Source organism: Physeter macrocephalus, chromosome 18 (assembly GCF_002837175.3).
Source record: "Physeter macrocephalus isolate SW-GA chromosome 18, ASM283717v5, whole genome shotgun sequence".
Classification (NCBI taxonomy): domain Eukaryota; kingdom Metazoa; phylum Chordata; class Mammalia; order Artiodactyla; family Physeteridae; genus Physeter; species Physeter macrocephalus.
In genome coordinates this window covers 40,649,143-40,674,910 of record NC_041231.1, presented here as the reverse complement: position 1 = coordinate 40,674,910, position 25,768 = coordinate 40,649,143, and the positions used below count along the sequence as shown (strand labels likewise).

The 25,768-nt window shown below is 50.3% G+C and overlaps 1 protein-coding gene across 8 annotated transcripts in view; it reads right to left on the bottom strand.

The window, feature by feature from the left end:
- Nucleotides 1–25,768, bottom strand: part of STIMATE (STIM activating enhancer) — a 57,111-nt gene that overhangs the window by 10,417 nt on the left and 20,926 nt on the right. For all 8 annotated transcript variants that reach the window (XR_002891751.3, XR_003676871.2, XM_007117988.2 and 5 more), the window contains exons 2-4: nt 7,892–7,940; nt 5,962–6,057; nt 2,406–2,527 (exon numbers count right to left, since the gene is read on the bottom strand). Coding sequence is in view for 6 of the 8 variants with exons in the window: in XM_007117988.2 (XP_007118050.2) it covers nt 2,406–2,527; nt 5,962–6,057; nt 7,892–7,940 (267 nt within the window). In the remaining 2 variants the exon portion in view is untranslated. The remainder of the gene's footprint in view (nt 1–2,405; nt 2,528–5,961; nt 6,058–7,891; nt 7,941–25,768) is intronic.

Below are 25,768 nucleotides of genomic sequence, written 5' to 3'. Positions count from 1 at the left end.
CCTCAAGTGGGTGGGCCGGTTAACAGGTGCAATAGGTAGAATAATGTCCACAACCTAATCCCCAGAACCTGTGACTATGGAGCTACCGTGCCAGAGACTCAAAGCTGCAAGTGGATTAAGGCTGCTGATCAGCTGCCTAAGAGAGAGCATCCTGGACTATCCAGGTGGGCCCAATGTAATCACAAGGGCACTTTAGAGTGTAAGGAGGTGGGGGAAGGTCAGAGTGATATGATATGAGAGGAACTCAACCTGCATCTGCTGGCCCTGAAAATGGAGGAAGGGGCCACGAGCCAAGGAATGTAGGTAGCCTCCAGAATGTGGAAAAGGCAAGGAAACCAATTCTCCCCTTAGAGACTCCAGAAGGAACCAGTCCTGCCGACACCCTGGTTTTAGTCCATGAGACCCATGTCGGACTTCTGAACTACAGACAGTAAGATAATAAATTTGTGTTGTTTTAAGCCACTAGTTTTGTGGTAATTTGTTATAGCAGCAAGAAAAAAACAATAGAAATTGACAGAAATAGAAACCAGGTAACTGACATCCACTATCCTTCCTCAGCCTGGGGAGGGAGGACCCAGACAGTCCTCGATAAAGGGCAGCTTCACGTGGAAACACCCCGGCTTGAAGACTCTGGTTCCCAAACGCAGGGGCGGGATGACCCAAGGGCAGGGGCTGAGGCAGGCTAAGTGGGTGGAGGAGGGTGGCATGGAAACAAGAGGTTTAAACAACCACTGCCTCCTTCCTTTCAATCTCTCTTAAGGATGCAAACAAAACACGCTGGGAATAGGTGGTACCATAATGTCCAGCGTATCAGGACCAGACTTGGCCTCCACTCCCAGGTCACTGAGCGGCATGACTGGCTATGAGTGGCCCTCTCGTAGCACTGCTCAGCTACAGTTGAGTCGAGAGCCCTGCCTTCCAGAAGGGATCTTAACGGCAAAGAAGAAGCTATGAGCGCTGCTCTTGGAGATGGTGGGAGGATTGCATATCTCAGTGTAGTAGCCAAGAGGCCCTCCAAGCTGTGCACTGTCTGGGTGAGCTTCCTGTGTCACTCAACCCCTGTGGATGCCCATCCTATAAATGAGGATGATGTTGCTTTGGTCCATGTGTGCTGTGGTCCATTTCCATCCTCCAAGTTGAGGAGTCAATGACTTGGAGCTTCTCTGCAGCCTTCCCTGGAGACACAGGGGCACACGCTGTGTGTCGGACACTATCTTAAGTCAGTGACTCATCAGGCATCAAATAACAAGGCTAAGAAAAGCCCTCCCCTGAGCTCATCTCCCGTCAACGGAGACAAACAATTACTTAAGATTTCTAGAAATACCCAAGGCACTCACAGCCACCTCCACGAACCGGCTCCCCTTTTAAATGTCAGTCCCTTGTGAGTCTTCAGCCATGTAGGAGTGAGTGGCCATCGGGCCCAGAGCCGTGAGCTCTTTGGGAGGTGTGACCAGGAAAGGAGAGTGGGATCCAGAATCCCACCGTCGTTCCATCACAGAATCCCTCCTTCTTGTCCCACGTGCCCCTCTCATGGCAAATACTCCACTGATGCTGTTCCCATGAATGGGAGCTCCTGGCTGTTGTGAAGGTGGGAGACAGCTAAATCCCCAGAGCGGGGCAAGGCCCAAAGAAGCCCCTCTCACCAGCAGCCCCGTTGAGGGCACATCCAGCTGTTTCTCTGGGGGTACCAAGTAAAAGGCACTGCATTTGTGCCCGGCGCCAGCGTGAAGGCAGCTTCCTACCCAGGCTGTATCCCACGGGGTATGACAAGATGGAGTGGGTCAAAGCTGGGCCAGCATCCCCAGGTCACCTGTTTCAAGCTGTGTCTCTGTGAGTTGAGGATTCACCTGGTGTCCCTTGTTACCGTACATGCCAGATGCTGGGGTGGGGGCAGCCCTCGGTCCGCAAGGTGACTTGGCCCCGGGGTGGGGAGATGGACACTCCAGTCCTGACCTTGTGAGCCCCAGCAGTGGAATGGCCCAGTGACAGGACAAGCACAGACATGCAGCAAAAAGAGGAGCAACTCCCAAACTGAGGGCCACCTCCCATCTCTCTAGCGAGGTGGGCAGGTGGTATGAGCCTGGTGCGAAGTGTGGCAGCGTGAGGTGGCCTTATAGCCCTGCAGGTGAGGGCTGTGCCCCTCCCTGCCTCTAGGTGTCTCCTGTCTCCTAGAAGCCTAGGCAGTGAAGCAGGCACCCACCTGCCTCGGGCATGTGGCAGGAGGTTGGAGCTCAGGCTCCAGAACAAGCCTCTCTACCACACAGAGGACACAGCCACCAGCTCTTGAACCTTCTCCGAACCCACTGGCCTGGAGGGCTGTACGGGGCAAGGAGCAGAGCCCCCTCGAGGAAGCCCCCTCGAGGAAGCCCCCTCCACAGCCCTGCCTAGCGTCCGTGGTACGTTACCATATTCGCCAAAACGCAGGGACTCCCACTGCTGCCACTCCACCAAGACGCTGACGGCGCGCACGCCCATGTAGATGAGCAGCATGCCCACGGTGGCGTCCAGGAGGAAGTTGATGAGGTACCTGTGAGGAGAGGGCACAGTGGCACCATCAGGAAACACCACCCAGGGAGCTGGGCCCACGTGCTTCCAGGGCCAAGGTCAAGGCTGGGGACCCAGCACTGTTTGGTCCTGCTGTTCTGGGAGGTGGGAGCCTCCAGTGTGCCTGTGCAAGAGGCTGCAGGGCTCACCTCCGGGAGCCCAGGAAGGCCTCATGCCCCAGGACAGTGCACTGCTCAAAGTGGGTGGAGGAGCGACCAGAAAACTCGAAAGCTCTCAAGTGTTCCTGCCAAACGAAGACTGGGACAGAGTGCCTGGAAGCAGCCAAGGAGGCCAGTAGCAAAACAGAACTTAATTGATAAAAATAATTTGTGCCATAACTGTTCACTCCCTGGAGGCCCAGCCCTCCCAAGGCCCCGAGACAGTGCTGCTGCAGCAGAGCAGTTCAGGAAACGGCCCCCGGGGTTTCCTAGACCAAAGAGGGCAGGGCCACGTGGCCCTTGCTCATCCCTGTGCTTCACAGCCTGCCATGGAAGCAAGCACAAGTAAATATTTCTAAAGAGAGAGCTTAACCCTCCATGGAAAAGGCAAGATGATGGAGGAAGGAGAGGAGGGTCAGAAGAGCATGCCCACCCTGACCTCTCGTTCTTGTGGGGTCTGTTTCCATCTGTCCGACAACACCCCTTCCCTCCCAAGGAAAGGCCCCTGGCTCACTGGCCTTCCCTCGAGGGCCCTGAACACAGGCTGCAGCTCTCCAGACAAAGCGGGAGACAAGCAGTCACGGGGTCAGGTGCTAGCCCTCCAGATGCCACATGGCTAGGAAACCCCCCCTAGGGAAGCTCTGGATACCACAGACCAACTGTGGCACTGCTGAGTTGTTCAGGCTCGAGACATTTTATGCAGGCCCATGGCCCCAACCCCAAGGCCCAGCCTCAGCGGCCTCAGTGACATGCACAGCACTCTGAAACCTGAGGGAGCATGTGCTGAGGGGGGAAGGGGGCGGCTGCCAGTGCCCTGGAGTGGTGAGAAAACCAGAGGGAGGGGACGGCCTTTTCTTCCTGCCTGCCCTTCCTCTTTAAAATCACAAGGGGTCACTCTCAGACCACAGACCAGAGAAGGCATAGAGACTGCTTCCCAGGCAGTTTCTCCAAGTTCATAGCTGAGCTCTGGCCCTAGGCTAAAGCTGCTCTCAGATGCTTAAACTGCATTGGTTTCAAGTGGTTCTGACATCTGGGACCCATCCTGAAAATATCAAGAGAACCTGATACACATGCATGCATTAGTTCATGCATCCCTCACCAAACACTGACTCGAGCCTACTGTGTGCCAGGCCTTGGGAATAAAGACAGAAAGCTCTAGACTCTATACTCAACACAGGTGAGACTGGCAACCAACAGGGTATCCTGTGGGTCCCGGAGCCAGACTGGTTGGGTTCAAATCCCCGCTCCATCACTCTTGAGCTGTGTGAACGCAATTAAGTTATATAAATCTCTCTGTGCCTCAGTTCTCTAACTGTAAATGAGGATAATCCAAGTATCTACATTGCAGGGCTGTTATGAGGATCAAACGAGTCGACATAGGTGAACAGTTGCCTGCCACGTATTAAGTGCTACACAAATGTGCTGTTAGAATCATAGCCCCTCGGATGTCACAAAAGCCAAACTCCCACCCAGAGCAGTATCCCCAGCACGGGGCACCCCTGCAGCCACAGGAAGCTGTTCACCCTCCTCTGTTTGTACATTTCTCCTCTTCCTGAACTGACTGGCTTCCCTTCTAGGTCTGTAGAGTACCAAGATGCCCCAGGTCCAACCCAACCCTTCCCCCATTTGTAAAAAGTCACAGGGCTATTCACGGATGATGGGGCTGGAATGGATCCTGCTGCAGGACTTGCTCTTCCACAGGCCAGGACCTCTCCACTCTGTGGGGCAAGGCCTGCTCTGCCTGCCTAGTCTCCCCCCAACAGCTCTTCAACCGACTGCTGGAACTCACATGTCTTTCCTATGTTTTAGTGACAATATCCTCTGATTGAGCTATTAACATCTTCATTGGCAAGTGCCTCTATGACTTCCAACGTTGCATGTACTCATCATCTCATGAAACCTTCATGGTGATCCTGGGGATCTGGATGAGGAAACAGAGGCTCAGGGAAGTTGAGCTGCCTTCCCGCTGATTGGCCTCCCATTCAAGGGCTCTTTTCACCACACCTAACTCCATTTTGGGCCTTTTCTCCTCTGGCTTAAGCACTTGAGATCTGTCAGCAGTCCCCTCTCCATCTCAGCTGTGATTCAGTTTGTCAAAGTCCACCAGTGACCGAGGCGGCACCAGGAGACAGGGTTCCTCACCCCAGTGCCTCCAGGGTGAGCAGCTGGCTCTCGGCATATCCCGGCCAACCAAGACAATCCACCAGAGGATGACAGAAGCTTGCTGCCGGGCTCAAGGGTTAGAAGGACAAGGCCCTTTCCTAACCAACTCCCCTATGGGAGGATCGCCCTTCCGGTCCCCTGCTGTGGGACTACACCCTAACAGATTACAACCTATCCAGGTCTTGAGGTAAAAAACCCTGGGGAAGGAAGACTTTACAACCTCCTTCTGAATCGGGACCTGAACTAAATCTCAAAACTACACACTGTCACCAAACAAGAGGAGCTTAAAGGAATCTTCCAGTCCAAATGGTCTTAAATATACACTGAACCTCTTGGCAAGGGACTCACCAGCCCTCCACCCCACTCTCCCTCAGAGGCACGGCAGGGCTGGGGGGCATTCCAGGCAGAGGTTAGTGCGAGCAAAGGCAGAGAAGCAGGAGACAGCTGGTGGGGTTGAGGGCCACCAGGAGCAGCCCAGCAAGGCTGGAGCACTAAGTTTGAGCGAGGAAGGCAGCAGATGGAGCCAGGATAGGGAAGGGGAGCATCCTCTTCTACTCCATCTGCTAAGAGTGGCACTGTTCGGGTGCTGTCAGCTAGGAGGACAGGTATCATGGCCCAACTGGGGTTTTAGGCAGACAGCTCTGGGGGCTGTGTGGAAGGCACACTGACAGCACTGACAAGGAAGAACCACCCATGGTCTTCAGGTCAAAGAGGTCAATGATGGTCAACAAATGGTCAACAATGGCTTTGACCCTGAACGGCTGACACCACAGAGAAGCCCCTATGTGTACTGCTCCAGCACAGACACTCCTTCGGGGCATTATGCTGCTTTGCCAGGGGCTGCTTGGAAACTGGGAGACATAAGGGCACTAGAAGGCCAAGGGACAGAACTTAGGTTGATTAGCAGAAAGCCAGAGCACAGGGCAACTGTCACTGGGCAAAACCTTAACACCCAGCACACACACAACAATCTCTCAGATGAGCACAGAGACGAAGGGGAGTTGCCCCCTCCCCAGGCTAGAGGGAACATGACTGGCAGCAGAAAGCAAGGCATGGAGGGGCAGGTGATGTTTGCACTCAAATAGGGGCCACTTACAGTGAACAAGGGTCCTCTTCAGTGAGATCTGCTAGGTACACATTTGCAAAGTGGATGAACAGCATTCCTATGGCTTGTTTGGAAGTGTCTAAAAACCTGTACAAAATAGAATCAGCGCTTATCACTCTGACAGGAGGGTAATAACCAATTTGGGGAAAATGATAAGTCTGAAACAGGAAAAAAAAAAAGAAAAAAGCCACTGGGGAGACCCCAAACTTCCAGTTACTAGTCACCTCTTCCTGGGCCGTTGGGACTAACTCAGGCTTGGCGTTTCAGCCCCCTTTCAAAACCGTAACACTGCATCCCTGAAAGGCCACTGATTAATAACACAGATTTAAACACACGAAACACGTTTAAAATGTGTGTTTTCACTTTTTCATTTATGTTACTTCAAAACAAAATGCTTGAACACAGCTTTGGATGGGGTCCGAGGTGCCTCTACTTTAAAGAGCTCCCAGCCGACTTCACACACGAGCTGAAAGATGTGCAAGCTTAACGAGACTTGCACTCATCCAGCACTGCCTCTGGAACCCTAAACAACCTTCAGCTGTTGCCACTTGAACAACGGGCTCGTTCGGGGCAGACAAACTTTTTCTGTAAAGGGTCTGAGAGTAGATATTTAGGCTGCAGGCCATCGTCCTCTGCAGCAACTACGCACTCTGCTGCTGCACTGTAAGAGCAGCCAGTCACTAGCAACCCACTGACACTTTATTTATGGAGACAGACAGCAGTCAGATTGGGCCTGCGGGCTATAGCTTGCCAACCCTTGGACTAGAGGACAGGAGTTCCAGAAAAGAAAAAACAAAGTTGGTAGTCTTTGGGACAGGTGGCAGGAGCACTGTGGAGATAAGGTGGGCCCTCAGTTTCTCCTCGGCCGTGAACACCTGGGGACCACTCACAGTCTGTGGTCGAGGAACCTTTGGATTGTGGTCGCCTCTCTTGGCCTCCCAGGCTGGGCATTCAGAATTGGGCCAGGCCACTGACGGGGGTGATAAAGGGGCACACAGGCATGGGTCTCAGGGCTGGAACAGACCTTAGAGATTATCCAGACCAACCCTGCAACTGAGGCTTGAAAATCATTTCCTAAAATCACGGCAAAGTAGGAGCTGCCAAAGGGGATTGTGTGTAAAACCCAACTCCACATTCCCCCAGGCCCCCGACCCAAGCTAGATACCCAGACTTGACAGAAACCGACTGGTGGAAAATAAAAACGAACTGTCAACATTGAGAAATAATGCACTGAAGATCAATCAAGAATATGCTTATAATTTTATCAAGGGGCCTTTATCACAGAGATTTGTCGGAAGTTTCCTCTGGAGGGAAAGTAGCTATTGTTAGGACAGGTGCAAGAAAGATGGCTTCTTGAGGGCATTATGTTGTCCTGAGGAGCTGGCTGTCTCCTTCTAAGTGATGTATTTTTTTGGAGTTTTGTCTTTGGAAGCTATGTCTGAAGCTTTAACCACCACTTCTATGAAGGAAAAACTGCTGCTACAAGGTCATCCTGGGACTAAGAAAGACTAGTTTTGGGGAGAGGGGCATCTACACGGTACATCTGACTTATCTCCAAATTTAGATTATTTTTTTGCTTACACATAGAGAGTCCAAAGATTTAACATAGTCCAACAACAGGCAGACATAACTAACAAAGCCTGCAGCATGGACTGATAACATCTGTATCATCTTCCACCTCCTAAAACTAGACAGCTGAGTTATGACAGAATCGCCACCATCTGGCTGTCACTAGCCCTACAGTGGGCTCAACAGTTATCTGGAGAAACAGAAGTGCTTTCATATTATACACAGTTCCTGATGATTAACTGGATTTCAACACTTTATGTATAATTGCTCACATTTCATGCCCCCCCCCCCCCAAAAAACCTCCCAAATAGTCAAAAGCATTCTAGGAATGAGTTAATATTTAAATACGCACCATATCCTCCAGGGACGTCTTTCATGCTTTGGTTCTCTGAAGCGTTTGACTGAAAGAAAAGACAGATATTCAGTACCTTTCTACAGTGATAAGGAAGTGAAGTGCATTTAACAAGCTGGGGGTTCTCAGCACACTCAGTGTTTAAACCACTGCGTCAGGGTACTTGCTCTTTAACACGGGATGATGTGCAAGAAGCCATGAAGGCCTCAGAGGCCCTGTTGCTACCGACCAGTAGAGACTCTTCCGAAATGGCTACTTAGGAAGAATGGGTCCTCACAGCATGTGGAAAATTGTATTTTCTGCTTTGTGACGAGGGTCCCTCGGAGAGGGACTGGAAACCGCAAAGGGGAATGTAGCTACTTCTAAGTTCAGGATCCAACGACAAATCCATCCATCCGCCCACACACCCAAACGTTCACAGAGTGCCTGCTCCAAGCCAGGCGCTGTGGAGACAAAGGCAGAGGCAGCTGTAAGGGAGGGCAGACACGTACCCGCAAGGGTGGCGAGCGCTCGAGAACAGATAAGTCTGAGGCAGAGTGAAGGCGGGAGCCCGCCTGCCTGCCTGGAGGAAGGGCACCAGTCAGGAAGGTGGCCAAGCCCAGTCCTGGGGACTGGGGACAAGGCTAGCAAACTGACCAGGGAGGGGAGAGAACAGCCGTTCTGGACAGAGCACACACCATGAGCTGACAGGTACAGGGACATGACGTGACAGAGTGTGTGCGGCATAATTTGATTTGGCTTTAATATAGCAGGTAACAAAGGAGACAGGTTGAGCAGCGTCCTGAGTGCCAGGCCAAGGAGTCTGGAATGAATCCTGCTGGGAAGGAAAAGCCAGGGAAGAGACCTAAGCAGAGGCAAAGACACGGTGGGAATGGCGGAAAAGCGGCTGTGAATTGTGTAGATGGTGGGTTTCTGGGGGGTGGAGAAGACTGAGCAAGGATGCTGGTTGTGTCCCAGCACCAGGCAGTGGCACTCCCAGCACAGGAAAGTGGAGGCGGGACGCTCATTCAGCAACAGCCTGACCACGTCGAATGGCAAAGGGCTCCCCAGACTGACATCTTCACCTCGGGTGGGTCTGAGACATAACCGTTTAACAAAAAAGTTCTAAGTGTCTTGTCCTCCACTGAAGCCCTAGGCAGACTTATTTCCACAACGACTCTATCTACTAAAACAATGCAAGTGCCGCATGTGTGATGTTCTCCCACACAAAAGTACCGAGGAAGAAACAGACACGACGGTAGCAGGCAAGAACAGACTTCTGGCAGAGCTCCAAGCTGCAATGAGGATGCAGGAAGAGGAAGGCAGGGAGAGAGAAACGGGTACCCAATCACTAAGCCCTACTTCTCTAAATAAATACAGGCAGCCCCTTGTTTGCAAAGCAAGGACTGTCTATGCACAGAAATGAAACGTCTGGTGTTTAGAGACATTTTGATAGAGAGACCAAAAAGCAGGTGAAATTGTGAGGAGGGCTCTCATCCCGTTGACACATGACAGATCCAAAACATCAACAAGGCCAAAGAGTCTTGAGGGAGGAGTTGAGGGAGGCCCAGAGGTTCTGCAAGCATCCTCTGGGCTGAGGGGCTCAGGAAAGAGATGCGGAGGGAGCTGGGCCAGGACAAGCCAGCTGGAGGGAAAGCCCACAGGCAGGGCCAGAGCGCCTCCTGCTCATGTGTTCTCCTCCTCAGGGGAGTCTGTCCCCATCAGCATAAAATAAAGGACATCAAAACATAACCCAAGAAGAATGTCCTCATTCTTAGGAGATACGTGCTAAAGTACCAGAATGGGTACAATTTACTTTTAGGTGGTTTAGGGGGAAAATTATACATTATTTATGATAATTATATATAATAAATATATTATAAATGGTATAACTTACAATGTAATTATAAATAACTACACTATAATTATAAATGATAAACACAACAAATATAAGTAATTATATAATAAATATTTATAATTATATTAATATAATATACAATAAGTAAAGAGAAGCAAATATGGTGTTATGCGCCAAATTGTATTCCTCCTCCCACCCCCGATTCACATGAAGAAGTCCTAACCCCCACGACCGCAGAATGTGACTACTTGCAGACAGGGTCTTAAAAGAAGTAATAAAAGTAAAACAAGGTCCATGGGTGGGCCCTACTCCACCATGACTGGTGTCCTTATAAGAAAAGGAGATTAGGACACACACATAGACTGAGGGGTGACCATGTGAGGACACAGTGAGAAGACAGCCACCTCCAAGCCAAGGAGAGAGGCCTCAGGAGAAACCAAACTTGATGACACCTTGACCTGGGACTTGCAGGCTCCAGAACTGTTAGGAAATAAATTTCTTTTGTTTAATACACCGATTCTATACTTTGTTACGGCAGCCTTAGCACACCAATACATGTGGCAACACAGTAATTGATAAACCTAGATGAAGGACATTTGTGTATTCATTAAATTTATTTAGACTTTTTTTTTTTAGGTCTAACATTTTTTGAAATAAAAAGCTGGGAAGAAAACACACTCTAGAAGAATGAACCAGTGCAAGCATTCAGAGGGCAATCTGGCAATATCTATCAAAACTGTTAATACCCACACCCCTTAACCTGCAGTGCACTGCCAGGTACATGTTGCACAGGTCTTACTGCAGCACATGCCAAGATGTATAGAGGTTTCACTGTAATACTGTCGTAACAAAAACCCAGGAAGAAACAATCAATGTGGGGTCGGATATATACATCACGGTACGAGGCAACACCATGCAGTTACTAGAAACAAGGTAGATCTGCATGGATTAATACGGCAAGACTTCCAAATTATATTAACAAACTGCAGAATAATATGCCTACCATGATTCTGTTCTCAGACCCATTTTGAAAGAATGTATATTTATGCTGGTATTATGCAGGGTTTTTTTTCCCTAGGATATGTAAGTGACTGTTAACAAAGGCTTCCTTTGATGAAAGGAATTATGGGTCAGGGGACCCATAGACTTTTTATATCATTCTGAATGGTTTAAACATTCTTCCATGTTCGTATTGTTTTTATTTCAAAAAAAAAAGACAAGCCTGTGTCAGAGACTTGTATTAATGCAGCAAAGTGGGACATGGGAGAAGTGATGTGACTCACAGCTGGGCTCTGGTTCAAGAAAGGGAGAGGAAGGGTGTGTGCAGGCCGTCCGTGTGCGGGAGGGCCCTACATGGGACTCAGAGTGGATTCAGATTCTTCTGAAGAGCAGACGTGTGGCTCCTGCCTTCTCCCTCTCCATGTCCTACCCCCTTTCCCTGGAATATATGAGTCTAAAATCTTTTTTTGTTTTTAAATTAAAGGAAGAAGAAGCATGAAGAAAGCTACTCTAGATCTAATTTGGAAAAGAACAGAAGATCCCATTCACCCAGCCATGTGTTATTGAGGGGCCTGCTGTGCTATGGGGCCAGTTCGGCAGGAGATGAAATAGACAAAACCCCCTACCTTCCTTACATTCAAGGGGGGAGAGAGGACTAAACACAGAGCATGTCAGGCAACAAAAAGGGACAGGAAAGCAGGAAAGGAGCGAAGGGGCCTGGGAAGTGGGTTTGCAGGGACAGATGAGGAGGCCCGGAAGGTGAGCATCAGTCAGTGAGAATCACCCATGCCTGCGGAACAGCCGTCAGGCAGAGGCCAGGGATAGGTGGGAGTATGGGACATGAAGTCAGGACTCCCAGGCCTTGTGGCCCAGGGAGCAAAGGCTCCCCTTTGCCTGCAGTGACGAGGGGGCAGCTGCAGGGCAGGACGGCTGTGACCTACAGTCGAATAGGCTCACCCTTGCTGCTGTGCTGAGCAGTCTTCAGGGAGACCAGTATGAGAACCCACGGTGAGGCAGTGGTGGCTTAGCCAGCTAGCAGCAGGAGAGGACGACAGGAGGTGGGATCCTGGCTGTATCTCTGACACTAAGCCGACAGGACTCGCCGACAGGGTGGACCGGGGTGGGGGTGCGTGAGAGGAAGAGAACAGTCCAGGACGACTCCAGAGCTGGGAACTCACACTGTTCCACTGCACTTCTGGTTCTGGTTTGGTGGTGGTGAGAGGTGGGAAATTGGGGAGACACAAGACTTCTCTGCAGGTAAGAGAAGAGGAGCTGCCTCCGGGTCCCTGATGGACGACGAGCCAGGTAACCGTTCCCAAACAGGCCTGTTCCCCATGGGGCTGTGGCAGCTGCTTCCTCGGAAGCTCCAGAGAGTGATTCAGGCTCAGTCCTCAGACAACCAATCTTTTCTCAATTCCTGGTGCTTCCACAGGATGGAGAGAACTCAGACGGTGCAAGAGGGCAAAGCAAAGGGCAACCCATCCTTTCTACTGTATCCACCAACGTCCCCTGAGGCCGGAGGGCTAGTGGAGGGGAAGCAGGCACACCTCAAGGGTAGGTCAGGCCCCTGACACTCCGCGACACTGGAGCTGGAACCCAAGGTTGACAGAGCAGCGCCTAAGGGAGGCCCTCGTGGGACAAAGAAGGGGGGTTGAGTGGGGGGAGGTAGAGAGTGGGGGACAGACAAGGGGGCTGTTGGGGTGCACAGCCCTCAGGGGGCTCCCAGCAGGCTGTCTGCCTTCATGCACACACATTCCACAGACAGGCGTGGGGCCCCATCGCCAGAAAAGCAGTAGTGGCCAATAGCCAGAGAGACGCGCTGTGAGTCCTCTGCTACTATGTGACTTTATGTAAAAAGAAAAAAAGGAGGGGGGCCTCTATGATCTAGCAGGTTGACCTCAAAATCAAACAAGAGAAAACAGGTGGAAGCAGCTGGCACAGAACACGTGCTCAGGAAAGCAAACCACACCCTGCAGGCCCTGTCCTGGACCGTCTTCCCTCTCCTCCCCTGTGTCCACTCTTCCCAGTCCTGGGGCCCAGCCACCCCATCCTGGTCCTGGTCTCTGAGAAGCATGTGACCTAGGGTCTGCCAGCTGCAACGTGACCTCTCCACACCAGCCTCCCTCTTGCGCCTGCAGGCAGCTCAGGGTTCTAGAAATCCCCCCCATGTTCTGAGTGTTCCTCGGTGGCTCCCTTCTACCTCCCAATGGCTCTCTCCTCCCTCCACAGGCTCTCCTTCCTCTGCTTGACCCTTGGGGAGAAGGCCCCCTTCTCAGGGTTTCTATGCCAAGGGTTCATCAGCCTCCTCCCCCAGTCCTGGCCCCCAGTGACCCTCCAAGTGCAGCCTGGTCCCGGAGTCGCGCCTCCTGCCCACCCTGCCAGTCCTGCCTGGCTTCCCCATTTCTGCATAGAATGGAAGTCTCCTCACCTCTGGGGCCTCCATATTCTCCTCCCCTGACTCTGTCAATCTCCCCCACCAACTCTGCAATTGAGGAGTCTTCTGGATGTGTCCCTTTCCCCATTTCTACCACTGAACTAGTCCAGGTCCTCATGACTGCTTTCCCATGCTAATGAGACTGCCTCTTCACAGGTTTCCCTGCCCCCACTCTTCCCAGTCGCCTTACCCACCCACCTGCCCACCCATTCCCCTCCCCATCCCACCCACAGCCAGCACTTACTCTGTGCTGGGGATACTAAAATGCATAACACAAACACAGTCCCTGCCCGCAAGGAACTTTCAGTGTAATTACACTGCACATCATTTAACTTGCCTGAAACACAGCTCCCTTCTTTCCCAATCTTACTCATTTTTGAATTAAAATACATCTTTTGGAAGAGGTAAATATACGGAGAGTGTATAAAATCCAGAGAGTACATTCTTTTGGTTAGAACTTGTAGGGTACATCTTTTTCAATCTCCTTTCTTTCAACTTTATATTTAACATGGGTCTACTGTAAGCAACATACAGCTGAGTTCCCCCCACTCCAAATGTGGCTGGCAACTGAAGAGTGGTCCTCAGAAAGGTAGGTCCAAATCTTTATCCTCAATACCTGTGAATGTGACCTTACTTGGAAAAAGGGTCTTTGCAGATGTAATTGTTAAAGGTCTTGAGAAAATCCTCTATTAACGGGGGGTGGGAGGGTCCCTAAATCTAATTACAAGTACCCTTATAAGAGAGAAGAGCAGAGAAGAAGGCCTTGTGAAGACAGGAGCCTAGGAACCTCTGAAACCACCTGAAGTAGAAGAGGCAAGGATTCTCCCCTCTAGAGCCAGTGGAGGGGGTATGGCCCCGCTGACACCTTGATTCTGGACGTTGGGCTTCCAGGACTGTGAGAGAATAAATTTGTCTTGTTAAGCCAAGAAGTTTGTGATTATTTGTTATGGCGTCCCTAAAACACTAATTAGGCAATTTTTTTTACTTTTACTTTTTCTTTTTGTTTTCTTGGCCGTGCCTGGATTGTTTATGGGATCTCCCTGACCAGGGATTGAACCCTGGGCCCTCAGCAGTGAAAGCACAGAGTCCTAACCACTGGACCACCAGGGAATTCCCTTTATTTTTTTTCTTTTTTTAAAAAAATTTTATTTTATTTATTTATTTTTGCCTGCCTTGGGTCTTGGTTGCTGTGCGAGGGCTTTCTCCAGTTGTGGTGAGCAGGGGCTACCCTTCGTTGTGGTGCGCAGGCTTCTCATTGTGGTGGCTTCTCTTGTTGTGGAGCATGGGCTCTAGGCGCCTGGGCTTCAATAGTTGCGGCAACTTTTACTTTTTCTTTTTGTTTTCTTGGCCGTGCCTGGATTGTTTATGGGACCTCCCTGACCAGGGATTGAACCCTGGGCCCTCAGCAGTGAAAGCACAGAGTCCTAACCACTGGACCACCAGGGAATTCCCTTTATTTTTTTTCTTTTTTTAAAAAAATTTTATTTTATTTATTTATTTTTGGCTGCCTTGGGTCTTGGTTGCTGTACGAGGGCTTTCTCCAGTTGTGGTGAGCAGGGGCTACCCTTCGTTGTGGTGCGCAGGCTTCTCATTGTGGTGGCTTCTCTTGTTGTGGAGCATGGGCTCTAGGCGCCTGGGCTTCAGTAGTTGCGGCACGTAGGCTCAGTAGTTGTGGCACACGGGCTTAGTTGCTCCACGGCATGTGGGATCTTCCTGGACCAGGGCTCAAACTCATGTCCCCTGCATTGGCGGGTGGATTCTTAACCACTGTGCCACCAAGGAAGCCCCCCTTTACTTTTTCTTAAAAAAAAAAAAAAAATCAGAATTCAAAACACTCCCTTCCATCTGAAATCCCAGTCCCTCTGTTTTCCTTCTCAAGGCCAACCACTGTCACCTGGATCTTGTGTGTCCTTCCAAAGATGTGCCAGGCGAGTATAAAGATGGACAGATGTCTTTTTAAAGAGACAGACAGATGGTCGCAGACTTCACAGAGTCGGACCCTTCCTGCTCTCCTTGAACACCCCCTGGAGCTTCACCTACTGTACACGTGGCTCTACCTCTTGGATTAGAGGCTATGTGGTATCCCGTGGCATGGTAATGTCACCTCTGAGTCATTCTACAAGCACCACTGCAGCGAATGTCCCTGCCATGTGCCATCTCTGCCTGTGTAGGTAAATTCCTAGTGGAAGACTTGTTGCATCAAAGCTTATGTGCAGCTGACTTTGTCACACTGCCCTCCAGAGGCTGTAGCAACCCATACAAGTGCCCTTTCCCCACGTCCCTGCCAGCACCGTGTATTAATGAAACTTTTCGCTTTGACAATGTGATCACTGAAAGGCAGCCTCAGCATGGCTGTAGGGTACACTCATCAAGGCACGTGGGTGCCCAGGAAGCAGCTCAAGTGAGGTTGGCAAGACTCCCACCTGCCCTCCTCTCTGCCCACCTGCTCTGGGCCTCGGCTCACACCCTCCCCTGAGGGTACCAGGGCATAGTGCTCACTCTTCCAGAAGTTTTGTGTTTTTGGTGCCACACAACAGGAAGGCAGTATGGTTGATCACATTCTACCTGTTTCACACCGGCAACCTCGTCACTTGGTTCTGCACACACCTCTCTGAGTCAGCACCTAGAGGGCAGGTACCTGGCAATCCACTTCCCTGTCCTCCTCGGAGCCTCGCCCAGTTGATGCCCCAGGGACTTGCTGAGTGGAGGAAGAGAGCTGGGATTTTACACAAGGCTGTTTCCTTTTATATCACAAGGAAGAAGACATAAGAGGTGGCATTGCAAGTCAAATCACAGGAATTGGAAGGGAAATAATTTCCTCAAAGCAGCTGCAGTCCTACTTAGAAACCGAGTCATAAAAAGCACAACTGTTTAGAAATTAAACCACACAATTTAAGAGAGCCATGTCCGTGCCGGGCGCACCCTGAGAGAAGCAGAGTTAGACGCATGTAAGGGGCAGTAAGAGGCTCCTGACTGTCTAGTGAAGAGAAAGCAGGGCTCAAGCCTGAATGACAATGGGGTAAAAATGGGCTTCAGAAGACGTGGTTACCAGGAGGTAGCAGTCCCTTGAGCCCCTCTTTATCTGACGGCACTTCCCAAACCAGCATGATGAGGGTGTAAAATCACCCCTGCTGCGGATACAGTACAGGAAGGGGCTTGTGAACCTGGTAGGCTTCTTGGCAGAGAGCTTCTCTTTGCCGTGAAAATCCACCAAGGCAATTCAATTACAATATAAAACGTGTGGAACATTCACATTCTTACTACTAAAGTGTAATCTTGAAGCTAGAAGGTGATCACAGACCACACAGCAGCCACTTTAGCATCTGGCATTTCACAAAGTGATACAACAGTAGACACCCTGAATGGTGCCATGTCACAGGCTATGGAAATGAGTCACAGGCTCTTCACCAGTCCCTGTGTGAGATCTCGGGGCCTCAGGAGGTGAGCAGGTTTCCACCCCCTGGGGTGGGGGAGCTCCAGAGACCATGAGCTCATGCTTTCTTGTTCATCCCTGGGGGCAAACCCTCTCCTTCCAATGACCTGCAGCCAAAAAAAACCCCAGAGTTTTAGAGCCTTCTGCCCAGTGACAGGCTGCTGACCAGGACGACACTCTGATGGCCTCATTTCTCAAGCTGTACCACGGTTCGGTGGCTCATGCAACAAAGGCTTCCTGTCGAGGGTAACAGACAACTGTTTACCGGGGCAAATGGCAAGCAGCCCCCACCCGTGCCAGCTGGGGATCAGTTCATAAACTAGGCAGTTTGGAATCTGGGTCAGAGCCAGAAGGGTCCTTGAGGGGCCAACGTCCTCGGTGTAAAGGGTGAGGAAAGTGGGAGGGAAGAGCTGATTTGTCCAGGATCACCAGGTACTTAGTAGTGGAGGTGGGGTGAAATCCGAGCCACCTGAGATAGGCCTCTTTCTGTAACTGGTACTGGCTGGGCCAGTGACCTTAAACCACAGCTTGCTGGCTCTGTGTTCCCAGGACCCCAATCCCAAAGGACAGAAACGCCGGGGGGTGAGTAAATCCACCCTCACTGATGGAACCAGCAATCTAGGAAGGAATCAGCAATCTAGGAAGAACCCAGAGGTGTTTCTGCACTTTCCCTAAATTATAAATGATCACCCCAATATCCAAGCCTCCTTAATGCTCCCTAGTGGTGTGAAAACCCCAGAGGTGCTCAGTGTCTTCAGGGCAGGGAGAAAGTTCCAGGAAGACACTGAGGTAGCCTGCTGGTTACCCCCCAAGCCCACCGGCCCCTCTCTTTCTTACTAAGGAAGTCCCTTCGGTAGCTTGCAGACTGTGTCCTCGGCCTCCCCTGCAGCTGGGTGTGGCTGTGTGACCAAGTTCTAGCCTAGGATAGTTGTACACCCAGACTGGGCTGCTCTTCAAGAAGTGAAGAGCCATGTGATTCTTATGACAAGGGACTAAAGGCAGTCCAGCTGGGGGTAGTTTGAAATCTAGTCCCTGCTTTATCAAAAGTTTTATTATTTTAAGCCAGCCACTTAACTCTTCCGGCTCTAAGTGTCCTCAGCTGTCTATGTCATAGGGTCAATGTTGGGACAAAAGCAGCTGTAGCAGGTGAGTGGTGTGGCTGCTTCACCACCACCCTTCGTCAGGCATTCAATCCAGGATTTTACATTGTTACTTCTCATCTTTACAGCAACCGTGAAAGGTATCATCCTTGTTTTACACATAAGGTCAGAGGATCTGCCAAAGGCCAAAAGTGGTACAACCAGCATGTGCATCTACATCTACCTGATTCCAGAGCCCACATCCTCCCCCCACCCCACCCCCACCAGCCAACCTGAGGAAGCCTAATCCAAGACCACGCTGGTTCTTAAAGGGCTGGACCGCAAGGGCAGAGAGAGCCCAGGAGGCTCCCTGAGGTCAGGGCCCACCTCCTCCCCGCAGCATGTCCTCCCGACTCTGGTTCTCTTCCCTTAAACACCTCCACACTGCAGCTGGAGTGAGCTGAGATGCCACGCCTGGCTTAGAAGCTTCCAGAGTCTACCCCACCTCCCATCCCTCAGGGAACACAAGTTTGACTTTTCAAGTTGGCAAACAAGGTACCCGTGGCCTGGCATCTCCCAACTTAGCTGTCACTCACATTGTCCCTTTGGCTTGGGAGGGCCTCCACATTTCTTCTCCTGGAAAACTCTTAGATTAAGTTCAGACAACTCTAAGACATGCCTCCTGTGCAACTGGGCTAAGCCTCATCCCTCCCTCTGGTTCCTCAAAGTCTCCTATGCACACCCCTGGATTAACACTTCACTGCAATACTAAGGATCTGTCTCTCCCGCCAGACAATTAGTTAAGGAGGCAGACGCCTCCTTAACTTATTTGTGTTTACACCCTCCGCACCCAGCTCAGCACCTTTTAGAAGGAAGCAGGCACTACCGAACAAATTGAGCAGAGCACACTGGGCTTCGTCACAGGCCAGAGGAGGTGACACCTTAGCACTCAGCGTGCAAAGCTCTGGGCTCAAAACCTCACGTCAGCAACTTACGTGGGTCCAGGGAAAGTTGTTAACCTTTCTGGGCCTCTATCTGCCTCTCTATAAAGTGGAAGAAATTACAGCACCCGTCTCACTGCAGCATTAGCAAGACAATATATTTAGAGTATTTAAAACTGTGCTTTATACTTAGCAAGTACTGTGCACATCACAGCAAGAAGGAGCAGAGGTACTACTGTTAGAGGAACAGTGCATCCTCAGGTGCAAAGCCCAGCTGCAGACAGCAAGAAAGCACTCATTTGATTATAATTTGTGGATCCAGAGCCTCCCTAAAGTCTTTCTTTTTTCTTATAGATTATAAATCATTGTGGCAAGTTTGGAAACCAGAGAAAGTGAAATTATCTAAAATGTCACCATCTGAATACAACCAAGATCATTAGTTGTTATATCACTGTACTTCTGGTTCCAAATCTCCTTCTGGCCTGCACTTCCCGTGTGGGACCAGACGAAGCTATAGCAGGCTGTGCTCTCTGTTCCCTGGTCCGTCAGCCTCCATCAGCCCCAAGGGTTGGCCACTGGAAGAACTCTCCAGATGCTGGTGCTCTGAAAGGTGAGCACTGAAGAGTGGTGACAGGGACACCCTGGGCAGAGCAGCAGGGCACAGCTCAGGCTGGCATGGCCGGGCCTCCCGCCTCACCACAGCAGGCAGTGAACACGGGACATGCTCAGGAAACACCAAGGGACTGACAGGACAGAGGGCTCAAGACCAACTCGGAAGGCTCAGAAGGTCACTGGGGAAAAGGGCTGGTTCTTGTCAAGACACCTCACGCTGCTCTTAGCTGAAGATGGGAGATGCACCATGAAATCAACTCGGGGACGCCGCAGAATTTCTTCTACAATCAGAGTGAGGAAAAAATTTGAACCGACACGTCACCAATTCAAGAAGCACCACGGAATGAGACCCTGTCATCACACTCCGATCCAGGGGGAAGAGCAGGTTGGTGCTGCTGTCCCACAAGCTGGCTGAGCAGGTGCCTGCAGTGGGGGTGGGGTGGGGGGGGGACTGGGGTCAGAGTTCAGCTGAGGGTGTCCCTCCACTCCACTTAAAACTCCCATGGCCACAGATCTGTCAAAAGGCAAACTTTATACTTCAGAGCTGTGCACTTTATGTAAATGACACCTCCATAAAAATTTTAAAAACAACAAAACAAACACAAAGCCCCCTCATGCCTTTCTACAGCAGTTAGAATAAAACGCAGGCTCCTTCTCATGGCCAGGGTATTGCGTGACTTCGGGTTCTCTCTGCTTCTCTGACTTCATCCCCTCATCCCCTCCGGCCTTCTCTCTATGCACCACACTCACCTGGCTCCATCCTGCCGCAGCTGCACTTTCTGTCTGGGACACTCTTCTCCCAGTTTGCCAAGTGGCGGGCCCCTCTTCTCACTCTTGTCCCAGTTTCCAGGTCACCTCCTCGGGAGCCTTTCCCAACCACCTCAGCTGCAGGTGTACGCGTCCTGCCTTGCCCCCATCCCTCAATCTCACTTCCCTATCTCGTTTTCTTCACAGCACTAATGCTTCTCATCTCAGAAATTCTTTTGTGTTTTCCTGACCACTGTCTTTTTTCTCCCCACTAGAAAGGAAGCTCTGTAAGACCAGGAACTTCTGCTCTGCTTACCCCACATTCCTAGCAGCTAGAGGGTGCCTGGCTCTTAACAGGGTGCTACACAATATTTGTTGAACAAAGGAATTCCTTCAGTCTGTCACTTAAGACATAGTTATTGAGTACCAGGTATCTATTTTTAATTCAATAAGTTCCATGAATTTGCACAGTGAGTTCTCCCAGAAGTTTGGTTTGCAAACCATTAGTCCTGCAACAGGACTAAAATTGCTTAGCTTTCTCTTTGGCGCCAAAGTAATCTGCCAGCAAGACTGCCAGAGGACACTACCCCAGACCTTTCCTCCTCCTAACTAACCACAAGGCAGGGTGAACAGTCCTGTCAAGACCTCCCTCCCCATATCTGGCCTTAAATGCAAGAACCACACACTCTGGGTTTGTAATCAGTTTAAGTGCTCATGAATATTTTTTGTAAGGACTCTTTCTGGACAGATGAAGCCGAGGTTCTAAGTTAGCCAGCTTTAATCCTCCCACATGTGGGTGGGCCAAAGGCTGAGAAGCGAGAGAAAAAGCTAAACTGTCTAGCAAATAAATATGCTTAGCCTTCTAAACACAGGGCCTCCTTAGAAGCACAGCTTCCCTGGGAGCAGGGTGACGGTGCCATTTGCTAAAGCTGATGAACTCAGCAAGGGTGGGAGTGTTGCATGGGGAACTCTTGAATGGAAAGAAATGAATGGCTGATAAGCACACAGAAGATACACAACCTCAATAAGGTCAATTTTTAAAATGCAAATTAATAATTATTCTTGCCCCGATTAGCAAAGATTAAAACATTTGGTGAAGATATTAGGAAACAGGCACTTTTCAACTGCAGGTAGAAAAGTAAATGGTACAACCACTAGGGAAATGTGTGGAAGTGGATCTGTGATCCTGGTCCCCAGGATCATTAAATTGGCGTCAGGATGGTCACAGTGAATGGAGCCTCCCGGGACCAGGGATGCTGGAGGCAGAGATGTTAGAGATGCTGCTGGAGGTGGATGAAGAGGCCTCCAGGATGCAGTGTGACTTCAGAAGCAGGAGGAGCTACAGACCTATAAATATTCCTAATGAAGGCTTGATGGGTAGTGTAAATTCTCCTTGAACACTGACGGAAGCCACAAGGATTCAGGGATGGGCCGTCCTAGAAGGACTCTGCCCTGAGAGCCAGTGTCCCTGGGCAACTGGGGACCCTCTAGGCCTAGGGAACTCACAGAGATTTGCTGCATCTGCTCTTGCTCTGTGTCACCACCACACTGCTAACTGGATTCCTTGGCCAAATACATTTTATGAACTTCATTTGATCTCCTAGTGGACAGAGATGTGCATGGTTTTCTCCCTATCAATCCAAAGATCACTTAAAAAGTTGCAGCAGATATTTTGGTAATGTCTGTTTTGATTTTAAATATTTACACCCTGTGGCCCAGAAAATCCACTTCTAGGATTTTCTTTTATTGTTACACTCACACAAATACCCAAAAGTCTGTGTAAGAGTGGAAGACTTAAAAACCACCTAAGTGTCTATCAATAAGGGAGGGGTTAGGGCTTCCCTGGTGGCGCAGTGGTTGAGAGTCCGCCTGCCGATGCAGGGGACACGGGTTTGTGCCCCGGTCCAGGAAGATCCCACATGCTGCAGAGCGGCTGGGCCCGTGAGCCATGGCCGCTGAGAGCCTGTGCTCTGCAACGAGAGGCCACAACAGTGAGAGGCCCGCGTACCGCAAAAAAAAAAAAAGTGAGGTAGAATACACTTGCAATGGCTGAATTTTATGCTATATAAATTACACCTCAATAAAGTTTTCTAAAAAGTGAGGTAAATCTATCTGCATTGACATGGAAAAATGCCATGTCACCGAAATAAAAAAAAGCACTCACTACCTGGCTCGCTCATAGAAAAAAGCAAGTCACCAAAACAGTAATGTGTCATGTGAGCCTATTCTATTTTAAAATGATATATACATGCAAAAATTTGAAGGCACACACAATAAACTGTTAACCATGTGTAGCTCTCTAGAGCATGGAATTATAAGGACCTTCTGCTTTTTTTTTTTTTTGCGCGGTACGCGGGCCTCACTGTTGTGGCCTCTCCCTTTGCGGAGCACAGGCCCCGGACGCACAGGCTCAGCGGCCTCACTGTTGTGGCCTCTCCCACCGCGGAGTACAGGCTCCGGACGCACAGGCTCAGCGGCCATGGCTCACGGGCCTAGCCGCTCCGCAGCATGTGGGATCTTCCCGGATCGGGGCACGAACCCGTGTCCCCTGCATCGGCAGGCGGACTCTCAACCACTGCACCACCAGGGAAGCCTAGAACTTCTGCTTTTTATGCTATGTATTTCCATAATGTTTTCTTCAGTTGTTTACAAAGAGCATGTATTACTTTGTGGTAGGAAAAAAAAAAAAGGTCTACAAACAATTAACTGAGAAAAAAGCTTCTACTGCCAAAAACAATAATTTAAAAATGACAATAAAACAGTTTTGCACATTCGGTTAATTTACAGCCTTCCTCAAACCTAACTCATTCAGAAAATTTCCTTCTGCCAGAAAAGCTTCCAGCAGGCAGAACTCACTAGAGACGAGAAATACGTCACTTCAGCCCATTTAGTCCACGTCAACCAGGGGCAAGGATCATTGCTGAGCCATTTGTCATCCCTGATGGACAAGATGTGCCACCATGCTCCTGTCAGGTCAGGGGCTCCCCTCACACCTGATGCTCACAGGCATAGGTTCAAATAAAATGTCAATCGTATATGTTTATATTTTATAGGATTCCCCAGATTCCCTGCCTTTTCAAAATTAACCAACCAATAATCAATCCTGATTGTGCTGGATAAGAGGCCTCTGACTACAAAAATTCGTTACACAGCCCTTCACCTGCAACCTCATGGCTAATCAAACAGAAAAAGGAGTGGCCCCAGAGTCTGTGTTTCTCAGAGCTAACACCGGCAGCCGGGGCCCAGTCCCACCATGGAAGATGATCGTCGGCTCAGGCAGTGCAGAAACCTGTCTCACTGCTGCTTCCGACAGTCAGAGGAAACACCCACTCGCCCCACTGCTCAGTGATGAGCTGCAGACTGCAGGGTGGGTTTTCATCCTTGTAACCCAAGGCTCTGAAATGATTCCAGCTGCTCAGGGTGGTCCAAACTCAACAGACGACAGAACATATACAATGGGTATAGGGATGTCACGTTCACACCTTGAGCCTGGAAGGAGAGGGTGGAGGTCCAGCTGTACACTCACCCACCAAGAGTTAAACAGAAGTCGAGGACTGGACACAACGCTGCCACTCACTACCTGGCTCACTCAGCTCCAAGAATCTTACTAGGAGGAAAACCCCAGTGTACTGTTTCATTCATAAAGATGACTCCACTTGCCCGCTGACCTTCTGCAGGTCATATACTCTCAATGCCACTCCCTGGCAGTGGTGAAGGGGCCCCCCGGCCCCCCAACTCCCTCATCCAGTAGCCCTTGTGAACACTTTGGAAGCTGTGTGAGGGCAACTGGCTGAGGACAGGTTCACACCCAACAGGGTCTCCAACCAAACCCTGCCTCACCTTCGAAGAAGAACAACCTTGTCTCCTACCTAAACCCAACATGCATGGCTACTTCACCTGAGTTTCTAGGAGGGTTTCTGAGAAAGCCTCATCAGGCACGGTATCATCATTGTCATCATCAGAATACTGAAGTCTCGAGCTATGCCAACTCAATCACTCCTCACATCCACCCTGGGAGGATAGTATCATCCCAAGTTCTAGATGAAGAAACTGAATCTCAGTGCAGTTAAGGAACTTGCTGAAGTCTCACAGGTGGCAAGTGATAGTCAGGACCGGAACCCAGGCCACTGCTGACCCTCACTCCCCACAAAACAAGTCTCAGCATCAGGACTGACTGGGCTTGGCCCCTCGGTATAAAATGCAAAGTTTCTGAAATGCAAACCTCTATGTGCAATCCAGACAGCATTAACAAAAGTCAAGAACAGCCTCCAAAAGAGAATTCACTCAGAAAATTTAAGTATAGATAGAAAAATAGTTCAAAAACTTTGTTCTGTACTGACGGTAGCTATAGCACATATATCCACAATACATGCATCATCCAAAATTTCAAGGCTTGCAGTTAAAAAGTCAATTCAAGTCTTAATGCAGGTGGAAACTGAAACAGTTGGCCGTTGAAGTTCGTTGGTACAGGCAGAGGCCACACCGCCGAGGCTACAACAGGTCTCTGACAAGCGCTGCCCAAGGTTGGTTGTTCCTGCCACCACTCGGCCTCCCACAGCACAGCCCAGGCTCTTGGGCAGCCCAAGCAGCAGGAGCGGGGAGGGGGAAAGCCCCAGGTCTCCCAGGGTGTGCAATATCCCTCCACCATCCCCACAGCCCTATGCCCCCTCCCACTGGCTGCTGCTCCAGGCTCTGTGCTCCAGGGCTGTCAGGACCAAGTGGCACAGTTAGGAAGGTCTGTTCACAGACCAGAGAGGCTCCCACCACCCATGCAAGTGAGGGGCACTGCTTTGTGAGAGTACCACACATTTACCCAGCAGAAGACTCTTCCTCTGGGAACGTACTGGGGCTTCACCTTCTAACTGAAATGAACTGATAAGCACCCTTAGCAGAGAAATTAATAGAAAAGCAGCTCTTCTCTTGATACCACAGTTATAAAACTACATTTAAGACCTTTTCCCTAGCTTCTCAACTCAGGGCAGCTGGCACCCAGAGTCTTCTCTTTTTCAACAATATACGTTGTGTAACCAACCAGAATCTGAGCAGCAGACAAGCAACAGAGTTCATTTCCTCAGCCCCAAAGCCTGGGAATCAGGTGTCAGGGCAGCAGAGAGCAGCTGAGGAAGCCTTAACTTTACAATAATATCCTAACTCCAGGGAGCCTTGGGACCTTAAGTGAAGAAATCATCAGTCCCTTATGAACTAAAATATCTGTAAGTCCTCCTTGGCTGGCAGTGGGAATCCCATCTAGAGTAGTCTGTCAGATGCTTCAAGCACCCTGGGTTCCTCTCACAGCTATTTTCACCTCTTCTCCACTTAGGAAGAACAAGTGGCCTGGGTGAGAGGAAGGAGTGACAAATGAGAAGTGTGTATGTCAGTACAGGGGGAGAGACAACATAATAAACCACAACCCCCAGGACTGGGCCCCAGGCTGTCCTAGGAAAGGCGGGTCTGGGTCAAATTACAATTCCTGTACTCCCAGTGCTCTCTCTGTTCGTCTGCCTACTGGGATCCCTCCAATTTACCTTCCATGAGAGCGCTGGAAAAACTCCCACCACATGGCGTGGTGGTCATGAGAGGCACCATCAAGATTTTCTGCATCCCTTGTCCTATTATGCAGGATGTGCAGTGAGTGGCCTCAGGGATGCCGCTAGGCTAGGCTGACAGCTTGGCTGAAGAGCCGGTGGAAAAGAAGTCAGCCTCCACCTCTTTCCTTGAGGGCTACGAACCACACCTACAGGCAGTGAGGAGAAGCCACCTGAGTGTGCTGGGTTTTGGAGAAGCGCTTGCTGGGT